This window comes from Rhopilema esculentum, chromosome 20 (assembly GCF_057945365.1).
Source record: "Rhopilema esculentum isolate cy_ngs chromosome 20, ASM5794536v1, whole genome shotgun sequence".
NCBI lineage: Eukaryota > Metazoa > Cnidaria > Scyphozoa > Rhizostomeae > Rhizostomatidae > Rhopilema > Rhopilema esculentum.
The window spans coordinates 7,859,124-7,872,214 of NC_142834.1; the positions used below are offsets into that span (position 1 = coordinate 7,859,124).

A 13,091-nucleotide genomic window follows, 5' to 3' on the forward strand; every position below is an offset into this window, starting at 1 on the left:
ATTAAAACATACGTATGTATTCGCAATATACTGTATTATATATTTTGCAATCTGATGAGCGTTAATACTTTCTCAATAAAATAAATTAGTACTCTCGTCTTGCTTTTTTGAAGAATCTTAATAAAAGTCTTGCCTAGAATTTCTTTATTGTTTCTTAAATTTAACCATTTTTGCACCTCAATATTCTTATAATATGTTGTTCACGTGACGCCGGCTCCAGCTTCCACGCCCACCAGTTTTGATGATAAATCGGTGACGTCATGAGGTACTGTGGAGGAGCCGGAGAGTTCTCGTAATTCCTTCGCCATAGTCGGGACCGAGCCTCCTACAAAATATCAGTTGACGAAGAAAGGATTGGCACATTGTCTGAAAGAGATGGCCGATGAAGATGCTAACCCGTTCGCAAGCCCTTCTGAGGTGAATCCGTTTGCTGTAAGTATTCAAGACATGTCAGCAGATGCTGGTTTTAATTTTTTTCCATTCCTGATATACACCTGCCTTTTAGGGCTGTGATCGACTGGCCTAAATGCAAATGGAAATATCATAGAAAGAGCAAACTTTCATTTTCTGATGCAAGTATTATAGAAGAATATAACTTTGATTGAAAGATTTGAAATTTTTGTACAGCATGACTAATTTGTTGTATGCTAGTAGGTTTAACAATGTACGTAGTCTTTGTAGAACTGGGTTTTGAAGATTGAGGAAAGGTTTTATTTTAAATATTTAGATTTTTGATATGACAGGTTTCCTTAAGAATCAGCATTATTTTGAATTTCCTGTTTGTAGCTATTCAGAATGAATACGAAATGAAATAGAAATAATCACAGAAGTAAGCTGACTGAAAGAAATTGCAATCTGGACGAGTTTATGGCATTTCAAAATGTCTTTACTGTTGTTGAACTGTCATTTAAAACTTTTCCAACAAGAGCCACTAAAAAAATGCAAGCACATTTTTTTCCAAGTTATTTTAATTGCATTTATTAAAATTGCAATTGGCAACAGACACGGTTTAACTGACTTGTAACATCTTAACTTACAGGAAGGATGCTAAAGAATATTGCTCTTTAGAATGGAAAGATTAATTATTGAAAAATCTATTTTGCTGTAATATTTCAAATATTTGCTTGATATGATTTTTGTTGTATTTTTAAGGATCCTTCTGTGAAGTCAGCGACCGGAGGACCTTCAAAAAATCTAGGTGATTACAACCCATTTGCTGAGCAAGCTTCCAGACCACAAACAACCACAGCCCAAACTCCGGTAAGCCCTTTTCCCAATATTCAGTTATTGCTTTATGTTATATGACACTGTTACAAGAAAATTGCAAAGAAGCTAGTTATTAGAGGCATATATAGAAAATAAATACTCTACTCAAGGTACCAAGATCTTCGAAGAATAGTTGATGCCCTTTGTAACACCTGTACAGAATGGCATTGAATGCAAGAAAGACTGAAGTCATGGTTGAGAGAAATAACATCAACATCAAGGCAAATGGGATACAACTGGAAGTAGTAAAAGAATACAAATATCATGGACAGTGGGTAACAAACGATGGTAGATGTATTGAAGAAATTAAACATCAGGATGGGCTGAGTGAAAAGCAAATTTTGGGATCTGAAAGAGCTGTTGAGTGAAGTCCTAAAATTAGAAATAAAGAAAACTTTTTAATACTTATATATTTTCAATCGCTGGTTACAGAGCAGAAATGGATGTATAGCAAAGAAACTTTGAGCAAAATTACTGCATTCGAATTCTGGTGTTAATGCAGAATCCTGAAAGTCATCTGGAAAGACCATGTAATGAATGCTACCATTCAAAAGTGAATAGGTTATCAAAGGAATTTAGCAAACAGATTAGTTAGAAGGAAAATGAGATATGTTGGTCACACAGGAGGGTCAAGTGGGAAGATGGCAAACTTGATGCTGGAGGGGTACATTGGGGGAAAGAGAGAAAGAGGATCGTAACAAAGAACTTAGGCTGATGATATTAAGCAATGGACAACATCTACCAGTTTAGCAGAAGTAGAAAGAAGGACTGAGGACTTAAGTTTGTGGAGAAATCTTGTTGTCAACCTTAAGATTGATGATGACACTTGATGATGATGATATAAATAAATATAAATACATTGAGGCCTTTCCTTATAATCAGGTACTTGTCTTGGCCCTTGACTGGAAACTTTGTTTCTTGAGCAGTCACGTTCACTTTGAAATTTTGAAGACTGCTGGCCTGAAATAATGCACAATTAAAATTTATAGGGGTGAGTAATGTTAAATGTTATTACCTAGGTATTTTTCAAGGCCAAAATGCAAAAAAGGCAGATGTGTGTGCTGGCAATAAATTGCAGGTGTGCAGCAAAGGTTCTAGTCTGGTCTTAGCCCAGCCAGCACCATCTAAGAATCATTTTCAGGAGCCTTCTCGGATCAAGGGTAACCTTCAACCAAAATGTGTCCCGTCTGCAAAAAACATAACATCAATAGAAAGAGACAGTTTTACTCTTTTTTATCTCTTTTACATGAAAAAGATGTTTTTTGTGTGCAACTTTTTGATAGATTATTGCTATTTCATAGCGGTTTTCAATTCCATTAGATTTTAGACTAAGCAATTTGAATGCTGTCCAAGAACAGGCTAATTTCAAGCACAAAGTGTTTAAGTTGAGAAAAAAATAACTTTCAGTGCAGAGAAAATAATTCTACAAAAGTCAAGAGTAAATCAATTATGGTTTTATTGGCAAATTTAATATGGCTCTTTAGCAAGACATACCTTTTGCTCTGATAAAGCCCCATATGCTGGGGCAAAATATTAGCCATATATATAACTAAGTTATGTATGTTTGTTGTTGTACATTCTCGTCCTGTTGTGGTGTTCCTTCTTTACTACCATGTTATCAATTTTTCGCCACAAGTATTCCTCCGGAATCCATCAAGCAGCCTGCTATCGTGGCCTCTTCTTTATTCACACACACCTCAGTTTGTTGCAATGTCTCCCTTGAGGAAAAATAATCTGCTAAGGGGTTGAGGTTAACAAGAGTGATCAACTGCACATTTACGCAGTTTATTTATGTTTTCAATTTCAGAATTTAGAAGTTGGAAATGAAAATTATCTATGCCTCATTTTTCCTCTAATGAACTTGAGCACTCTAAGTTTTATAATATTTATAAAGACTTTATAATTTTTACCTTGGCTAATTACAATTTTGGATGTATGGACAGTCAGTTGTCCTGCATTGTTTATCTAAAGCAACAAATATATAATATTTTAAGTCTACTATTTCACATTTTGATTATCTCTCTCCAGCCACTATCTTAATCAGCCACTTAAAATTTGACTGAGCTGCAGGTTCACTGATGCAAAATTGATTTATTTAATTTGAATTGTAATTGAATGCCTAATCTAAAAGACACTTGAAATGTTGTATAAACTAAATTCTTTAGCAAACTGAAATATATGAGGTAGATTTATTTTAGCTATCCAGTTTTTTTCTTAGCCGGCTTCAACAGCAGCCTACATACAGCCTGCAACAATTGAACCTACTAAAGCTGAGGCACCTCCATCTTATACTCCCTATTCTATACAGAGTCAAGTAAGTTGCATTAAATGTTATTGCATGAAATATTCAACATAATCCCCAAGTCTTCCCGTTAAAAAGGGAAGGTATTTTTGCCAACAAAACGTTCAGCCTACTGAGGTTCAAGGATCAAAACAAAAATAGTTTGACTGGCTGTAAAACTATGGGGTATTTTGGCAGAAAGAGAAATGTCTTATATTTCAATATCTGTAGACCTAATGATGTCTACCAAGTGGTTGTTTACAAAATTCATTAAATGGGATAAACTCATGCTTCGTTTCATGATAACATTTTTGGAAATGACTTCAGCTGGGTCTAGGAGTGCAGAGTATTATGCAGCAACCAGATTTGGTTTCAGATTCTGCAATGTGAGGGAAGCATATCCCTGACATTCATCCAACAAACCAGGAAAAGTGTGACTTTAAAAGACATTTCGGGCAAGCATACGCTAGGAGTCCTACCAAGGTAAAGATGATAATGTCTGACAGGAAAATCACAGGAAGAAGTATAACATCCCATAGTAAAACTTCTGAGAAAAAAGACAGTTTAGTCCAAGGATAGAAACATCTGAAAATACCCAAATTGCCAGGGAAAATACATTTTCTGCCCAACATAGCTCTTATCAATTAGACACCCCTATTCTGAATGCTATCTTTATTTCTTAACATAGCCCTGCAAGTGCAATTCTCTTTTCTTGAGCCTTTATGAATGGAATTTGAGTTAGCTGACTTAATAATTAATTTTTTGAATTATTTTACTTGTAGAGTGATCAAGAGGCCATTCGACGTCGACAGGAGGTAGATACATAACTGTCATATTCTAGTTTGTTAAGCTCTGGTCAAACGATCCAATGTTTCACCCAAAATTTTGCCAAACATTTTTTTTGATGTTGGAAAGTGATCCAACGTTGGTGGTCAAACGATCCAACATTTCACCCAACATTTCGCCCAACATTTTCTCGCACAGATCAAAAAGGGACTGGGTAGGAGGTAACATTGATGTTGCCTAACAAAAGTAGGCAGACCACTATGCATAACTATAACTATGGGCCACATCACAATCCAAGAAAATAAAAGGCAATTGTCGCCATAGCTATACAGTAGAATCCCGTTAAAACAGACTCGGTTATTACATACTTTTGGATATAACATACTGGTATGCTTGGTCCCAGGAAAAGATGTGCTTGGTCCCGACAAAAGGTGTGCTTGGTTTTCACTTACCCTCATTGCAACATACTTTGGATATAACATATTTAATACGCTGGTCCCTTAAACTATGTTATAACCGCATTATACTGTATCAATCTCACTATTCTCATTGTCATCCTGGTCTTCCAGGGCGAGAGTCACCCCCCCCCCCCTTAAAGCCTCTAGCCTAAAATCATTTCCCTGAACTTTCCTGTAGCTCCTATGTGCTGCAGGCTCTTCATTTATGCTTGATGCTTGAATATTGCCTTATCTTGCGCACAAAAATTTGTTATCTTTCAACATCTTGTTGATAATTTAAATGTTATCAATGGTGAGCAAAAGCAAGAGTCGAAGCGAGAGTTGAGACGACCGAAATCAACCCGAGAAGTCAACAACAATGCAATGATTGAAGTTTGGCGGTCTTCCACCAACTGCACGTGCGAAGAGCCAACAATATTGGCTGAGGTGGTCAAACCATCCAACATTTCACCTAAAACCTCAATAGAATATATTTATTACTAAATATTAATAGATAATATAAACTTTGTATTCAAATTATAATATATGATAAAATGTGAAATCTCATTAATCCTTGAACTGACCAGCGCATAAAAACCCCTCAAATTAGTCCGCTCCATGGAAGTAAAGATTTACAATAAACCTCCACCCTAACATCCAGTTTTCACAATAAGGAAAAACTAAATTAAGATTCTCAAAGTTGTTGTTGTGAAAAGGAATTTAGAGAATGCTTCATTTCCATAACTGCATAAATAAAAATGCATAAATCAAAACAATAGAATTGTTGGATGTCGGCAGCCAACATTATTGACCACAGTCAAATTTTGCCCAACATCCAAATTTACGATGTTGGGTGACCCAACAAGGTGGTCAAACCATCCAACATTTCACCCAACACCATCTTGGGCGAAATGTTAGGTGTAATATTGGGTGAAATGTTATATTGTTTGACCAGGGCTTTAGTTCATACTTCTAGCTTAGCTTGCCATTTATCTAATTCTTGAATTAGCCCCCTGAGGCTAATAAACCTTTTGAAGGGGTTGATTGGAAAGGTTGCTGACTTTGCTTATATGAATAACCTGAGCTTATTAAAATTTTCATCATGTTAAAGCTTGTTTTCAAAGCCTTTTCCATTTTTATTTATGCAGTTATGGAAATGAAGCATTCTCTAAATTCCTTTTCACAACAACAACTTTGAGAATCTTAATTTAGTTTTTCCTTATTGTGAAAACTGGATGTTAGGATGGAGGTTTATTGTAAATCTTTACTTCCATGGAGCGGACTAATTTGAGGGGTTTTTATGCGCTGGTCAGTTCAAGGATTAATGAGATTTCACATTTTATCATATATTATAATTTGAATACAAAGTTTATATTATCTATTAATATTTAGTAATAAATATATTCACAAAAACTATCAATACTTCACCACCTTACAGCAAACGACATGCAACAAAACCATTTAACTTTATATGTCTTATAATTGTCTAGTTAGTTGCTAATTATGAAATGAATATTTTCTGAAATCCCGTTAAATGCTACAACAAAATTTTCATTAATTTATTTTCTTGATAGAAGGCTATTCATCTTTATATCTGTATTCTAGGAACTAGAAAGGAAAGATGCTGAGCTAACAAAAAAAGAAAACGAGTTAAGGGTGCTGCAACAGCAAGGTAACATTTGTCACTCAAATCTTTCACTGATGTAATTGCTTTGACACAAATGGATTCATATCAGATTATTATTCAAACATTTAAATTTCAAATTGAAAAAAACTGACTTAAAAGTTTTATCGTTCTACCAATATGTCAGAAATAAAAAATAGGCAAGAATTTCTTCAAATTGCTGAATTGTTGGCTGCTTATTGGCCGGCTCAACAGCAACAGTTTCAAGCAGATGCACTGACAGGATCTTGCATGCTCTTGCAAGCTTCAATGGCGACCTTTGAAAGTATTTGAAGAGCTTATCCTGGTCTTATAATTGTAAACATTGCTCTCACCGAAAGATGGAATTCCCCCTTCTGAAGGAGTCCTGAATAAATTTTTCTAATCCAGTATCACTTTTTGCTGTTTTGCTTGTTTTTTTGATGAATTTAGAATTTTGAGCTTTCTGATAAGAGCACTATTCGGACAGTTGCTATATTCTTTAATGATATTCGCAGCAAATTCCTATAAAGTTTTCTGGCAGTATAAATTTAGCTTCAAATTCGAGATAAAAATTGGCAGATAAAAAAGACTTTGGCAAGAATTCACTTCGAGCAAAAAACTTGTCTCGTGTAAATCAGGTTTTATACCTAGATTTTGTAAGAAATTTTAAAGAGTACTATCTATTTGTAAAGGTTGATTAACCGCACATGAAATCATTTTTCACATACTTCAATGTACAGGAAAAATTTTAAGTGGTGTTATGACTACTGATTTTACACTTTGGTTGGTCCAAGTTACCCCATTTTCGGAAAAAATGGCACTGGTGTCAATAAGCAGCAAGTTTGTGAAAAAACAATCAAAATTTTCATTTTTTAGTTAATTCTTTGAAAATTCATGTAATTCTCATCCATATTCCATCAGAATTATTCATTTGCCAAAAACATGATGCCCTGCAAGTTACCCATTTTGAACATGTAAAACATACAATTCTTTTTCAAACCTAGTTACAGGTCCAAGTTACCCAGCTGGTCCAATTAACACCAGATTGCGGTGCCCATCAGATTCTATCCAGCAACCATACAATATTGAAATTTAACACAATCCTAACTTGGGAAGGAGAAACAACTTTGTGAATCATTTTGTTTATGATTTTTTCAAATTGTGTTCAATATTAAATATACCATGCGTTAAATATACCAACTGATACCAAAAAGTTGTGACACATTATATATAAAGAACCTTTCTGAGTCAGAAAACATTTTTGTTTATATAATATTTATTGAATATGTCTTGAAAAGGCTATGTTTTACAAATTTTATTCATCATGAGTAGGAAAAAAATCAATATACTGTGTAATGCAAAGTAGTGAAACTTACCCAGGCCATGTTTGGTTTGTTTTTGTGGTCCCTAACTTGAAGCTTAATATTTTCAATGAAGCCCTGTTATAACACTGAATATCGCTTAACATTTGTGAAGTGCAAATGTTAAGGGCATTTCAACACACTGTTCAGTGATTTTCAATGATGTTGACTGATGTTTGGGATGTTGTGTTAAGTTTGAACAAGTCAAAAATGTTCTACTCAGCATTTCCATTGTCTAATCAGCATTTCCATTGTCCAAGGTGTTGTTTAGAGATGTTAAGAAGTACTGTTGACTAGGAAGAGAGAAAACAGAAAATCTAAGGACAGAACTGCTGCTACTTTTGAACCAAGAGACAGAAGTTCATTGTTCAACAAATGTTTGAGTCTAATTGTTGAGAGCGTTTTAACACCCACACTAAACATCACTAAACATAGCAGTAAAATGTTGAGGGATGTTCAGTAAAATGTTGAGAGTGTTTTAATGGGGCTTAACCTAGTTTATCTCTCTCTAGTATTTCTCCTTTTCTTCCAGTGATTCGAGAGAACAATTTTCCACCTCTACCAAAGAAGTTTTGCCCAAATCCATGTTTCTATCACGATATTAGTGTTGACATACCAATTGAATTCCAAAAGACCTGCAGAATGGTCTTCTATGTGTGGCAATGTAGGTATTCTTTGACTGATGATATAATATATTGTAATGTGATGAAGCAAGTTTGATTTATAGGGTTAACAAATCTACAATATAATTCTGTGTGATTGTCTTAGTGTTTGATTATTTTGTTGCTAGAAAACGTGGTCGTATTTCAATTTTGTTAGCAATGTTAGGAAAGCATGATAGTATTTCAGTGATGATCTTAGAGCATGCTGTAGATTATGCTTGATTGATGTATATAGATTAATAATTTTTTGTGAAGCTAATAGATGTACTATGTGATAAGATCTATACATAGTTGTTTTCTACTAACAATAAATTGAGCTTTGTGATCAATATAATTTCCTATGAACCATCTTTGGTTAATTATCAATTTACCAAATGTAAAACAATATTCTTTTAGTATATAGCTTCGCGCTGCTATACAATTGCATTTGCTCACTGGCTTTACTGATTGTTGGTGGAGACAATGGAGCTGAAACATTTGGCGTTTCACTGCTGTATTTAGTCCTCTTTGTGCCTTGTTCTTTTATTTTCTGGTATAGAGCGCTCTACAAGGCATTCAAGTGAGTTACCATAACAATATGTTATAGACATTTCTATTTTATAGTTTTTAAGATAATATAGGGTTCTATTTTTGGACTTTCCTAGTTAAGCAATTCTCATATAACCAAATTGCTATAGGTTTTTTGCTGTTTTGCAAGTATACCATCGATATGGCTGTTTGTCAGACCAACATGTCTAAGCATGAAGTTTTTTAAGTCTTTTATTTTTGTAATTTTGTAGAAAGAGATGATAAATCTAATAAAGGTTGTGCTTTATATGTGTATCATTCTTGTTAGAATCGTGGTGTTTAGTTAGGACAGGAATGACCTATCCAATCCATAGCTCTTGGTCATGGTTGGTTTAATGTTGTACGATTTAGATTAAAAATTTAGATTAAAGATCAAGGGAAGGTAAAGAACCGCCTGTTTGTCTCCTTAAAATTGTTGCATTTGATGTTGTGAAACTTACCTTGTAATAACCAATTACCAAACAATGTTATACACAAAAGGATTGGTTTTGATTTTTAAAACTTCTGTTGATTATACAAGCGGTCCTAAGGAGTGGTACTTGGGAAGAATTGTCTTTATTTCTGTGCTATGAGCTATGAGCAGTAAAAGTTATTAACCTGATACTATGCATCTTTTTTTAGGAATGACAGCTCATTCAACTACATGCTATTTTTCTTTGTGTTCTTCTTCCAAATTCTATGTTCAATTCTTTATGCTCTTGGTATACCTGCATTTGGCACATGGTAAATACATATTTCTACACAATATGATAAGAATAATATATAGAAGAGTAATAATATGATAAAGATCCTGTTTCTTATCATGGTCTTATCATTAGGTGTTGGCCAATACTGGAGAATGAAAATGATTTATTTGTCAATTCATTTATTGATCAATGTTACTTGTAGCATTGGAAGTCTTCAAATGTGGTAACAATCTTTGACAAAAAATGGGGTAAAATTTACACATAGGCAAGGGTTCTCTTTTGCAAGAATTATCTTTTGCAACAATTATTGGGATAACTTTTGATACTTCTTGCTAAAAATTTATCCATAAGGTTATTTTGTTATTTTCAAGTATATATATACCAAATGAAATCAAAATTACCACCAAAATATACCATCATTTCTGTGTCTTGTCTGCTTTATTTGTCTGAATTATGTTGCTTGACTTTGCAATAGTGTTCATTGATTGTATTTTCAATATTTTGGTTTTATAACTTTGATTCTGTTTCAGCTCAGTTTCAAAAACACCAACATTTCTTTTTTAGTGGATGGATTAATGCTGGCAAGACTTTTGACAAGTCTAACAAGGGAATTGCAGCCATGATGTTTGTTAGTGGGGCACTGTTTACTGTTCTAGCCATCTTGAAAATCATTCTTCTGAAGAAAGTGGGTACCAGTTTACCATTACTTTTTTAATGTAAAGGCATTTATAAACAAAATTTATGTTCTTTATTACTTTGTTAACTTATCTCTTTGGCATAGCCAAAAATATTTGCATACCATCACCTTATGGATGGAGATTCTTGCAAACCACAAAGGAGATTCTTATCATCTAGCGAATGGCTCTGATATTAAGTTCATATACCTTGGAAGCACCCTGTCACATGCCATCAACATTGACAAAAAAGTCACCTACAGGATAGCCAGAGCTAGCTCGGCCTTTGGTATACTGCATACCACAGCATAAGAGAGTAGAGGAATTAGCCTGCAGACCAAACTCAAACAGTACAAAGCAGTTGTCATGCCTTCACTATTATATACTGACAAAGTATCAGATACTAAGGTACTCCAGAGATCCAAGATGGAGAGCATTCATGCAATACTCAAACGCTCGCAGCTCAAATGGGCAGGCCATGTTTGTCGCATGCCTGACGACTCCTTCCCCAAACAACTAAAGTACGGCCAGCTGAAAGGACGGAAGCGCTCCAAAGGAGGTCAGAAAGAGCGCTTCAAGGACGCACTGAAGGTCTATTGAAGTGCTGCAACCATGACACGTAACCGGAAATAGGGCTTCACGTTCCAAAATGATGACATAAATATCAAAGTGCAATTAGAAAACATGAATTTTGTAACCTTGAATTGGTAAGAGATACATTTAATCAAAAACTTTCCGACAAAAAGTTTCAGAAAAGCAACTTCAGGCAAAAGAATTCGGGACAAAAAACTTCCGGACAACATTTTAAAGGTACATTTTAAAGCAAGGTTAACTTTTAGAACAGTTTTAAAAATTCCAAGGTCATTTTCCAAAACAAGGTCAACTAAAATTTGCAAAGGAACCATAGTTTTCGGCGCAACTAAAAGAATGATAAACTTCGTCATAGTCCTTTTACATCGCATGGATAAATAAAAAGAAAGGCTGAGAAAGTCGTAGGCGCGGTGACCAAGAAATCGACGATAAAAGAAATGTGCTAGGAAATGACGGCCATAATTGCCATCCAAAGAATCCTTCTTGGATGGCCAAAACTAGAAATGATATGCATCATGATTGAATTTTGTTTGCATGTTTGTTTCATTATATTACATTTTTTTAAAAAGGGACCAGAATTGTCCAGTGCATTTCCTTGTGTTTTTCGGCGTTCGGAAAGTTTGATAGTCTTCGATGGTAATGTATAAACCGAGTAAGAACCTGCCTGGACTAAACTGAAAAAAATGTAGGCTTTTAAGTTCGGGTTTCTACTTTAGGTGTGCAATGACTATGAGACAAATATTGTAGAAAAAGCTACGATGATTATCCGAGTAGAGACAGTTAATCTTATACCTTCATGATGCAAATGAAGGGTTGCTGTACACCTTTGGAAGGAGGGTGTGCGACAGTTCTAGTCTGAAAAAAAGCAGTAAGAAGCTGCTCACTTTGTCTTCACTACTTTGTTATCTTTAACAAGCATACATTGTTTCCTGGATTTTTGCAAGCAAATTTGAAACAGGCAGCGAGAATCTTGTCTATCTTTTTCGAGGTCCCCAGTCTAGCTATTTCTCTCTTACCAATCAGTTACAGTCTTCTCGAAAAAACCATCTGTTTCTAAAGGGATCATTTTTAAATTTTATTTTTTTCAAAATATATCCCACAGTCTATATTTAGGCATAGCTTGTTTATAATATGGCGAATATTATTTTAATTAATGCAGCTAAAATTGCTATTTCCTTTTAAAGATCCACAGCATCTATCGAACAACAGGAGCAAGTTTAGAGAAAGCACAGGGTGAATTTGCCCGTGGTGTTATGACTAACAAAGATGTGCAGAATGCAGCTGCGGAAGCGGCCAAGACTGGCATTCAGGCACAAGCAGCCAGATACTAGACGGTCCGCCTTCAGAATGACTCGAGACGAACATCATTATTAGCATTAAGATTGACTTAAAGGAAATACACCCATAAGCAATCAATGTTCTGAACATATGAACAGAAAGCTTATATGTGTTTAGTTAGCTTTGGCCACATTTCAATGGGTTCTGGTTGAGTATTTGATAATTGATTGGTTCTTCGAGAGGTTATTTGATAATTGATTACTTGTTCATTGTTAAATATTTAAATAATTTTGTACTTTAAAGATGCTGCTATAGCAGAACCTTGTGTTTGTTGCATTAAGAAAAACCAAATTGTAGTTTTTGCTGCAGGAATTTTTCAAAATATTCACCAAGGTTTCAATTTAGGCCTGTTGTTGCCCCACCCTATTGTAAATTAAGTAACATGTCACATTATGGGTGGATTTCTTACTACACGCCAGCTATGATTTTGCATTCTGTGTTTGCCTAGGTAGATGATTTATGTCATTTCGAAAAAATTTGAAGAAAAACTTGTGAACCGTCTTTTTCTTCCCTTAATGCTTCTTTGTGATTTGAAACAATAAATGTGGGCTTCTCCATTACAACATTGACTCTGTGGAAAGGTTGCATCTCAGGGAGGGTCTTAGATAATATAAATACTCTTATCAATATTATAATACCCATAGTCTCAGGTTAGGAATATAGTAACTGAAGTTTCTATTTCGTGTGGTCGAAGGTTTGAAAGATTAATCTTATGAAAGGTTTCGAGGAATGAGAAAGAAGAAATTTTAAATGCAAGGAAATTTTTATAATAATGACAAGGAAACTTTTTAATGTTT

General features: G+C 34.6%; 1 protein-coding gene across 1 annotated transcript; it reads left to right on the top strand.

The window, feature by feature from the left end:
• Positions 1–277: 277 nt before the first annotated feature.
• LOC135687451 (secretory carrier-associated membrane protein 1) lies at positions 278–12,786 on the top strand. The gene is made up of 10 exons (XM_065204009.2): positions 278–432; positions 1,153–1,260; positions 3,485–3,580; positions 4,330–4,362; positions 6,376–6,442; positions 8,309–8,440; positions 8,835–8,997; positions 9,627–9,728; positions 10,256–10,376; positions 12,141–12,786. The coding sequence occupies exons 1-10, from the start codon at positions 376–378 to the stop codon at positions 12,285–12,287; spliced, it is 1,026 nt and encodes a 341-aa protein (XP_065060081.1). The 5' UTR covers positions 278–375; the 3' UTR covers positions 12,288–12,786.
• Positions 12,787–13,091: the final 305 nt, after the last annotated feature.

Excerpts from the sequence above, each read along its gene's own strand:
- LOC135687451 (XM_065204009.2), top strand. The coding sequence starts at position 376 with ATGGCCGATGAAGATGCTAACCCGTTCGCAAGCCCTTCTGAGGTGAAT. Across the intron at positions 6,443-8,308 it reads AAGGGTGCTGCAACAGCAAG|TGATTCGAGAGAACAATTTT; the intron begins GTAACATTTGTC and ends CTTTTCTTCCAG. Across the intron at positions 8,441-8,834 it reads GGTCTTCTATGTGTGGCAAT|TATATAGCTTCGCGCTGCTA; the intron begins GTAGGTATTCTT and ends ATATTCTTTTAG.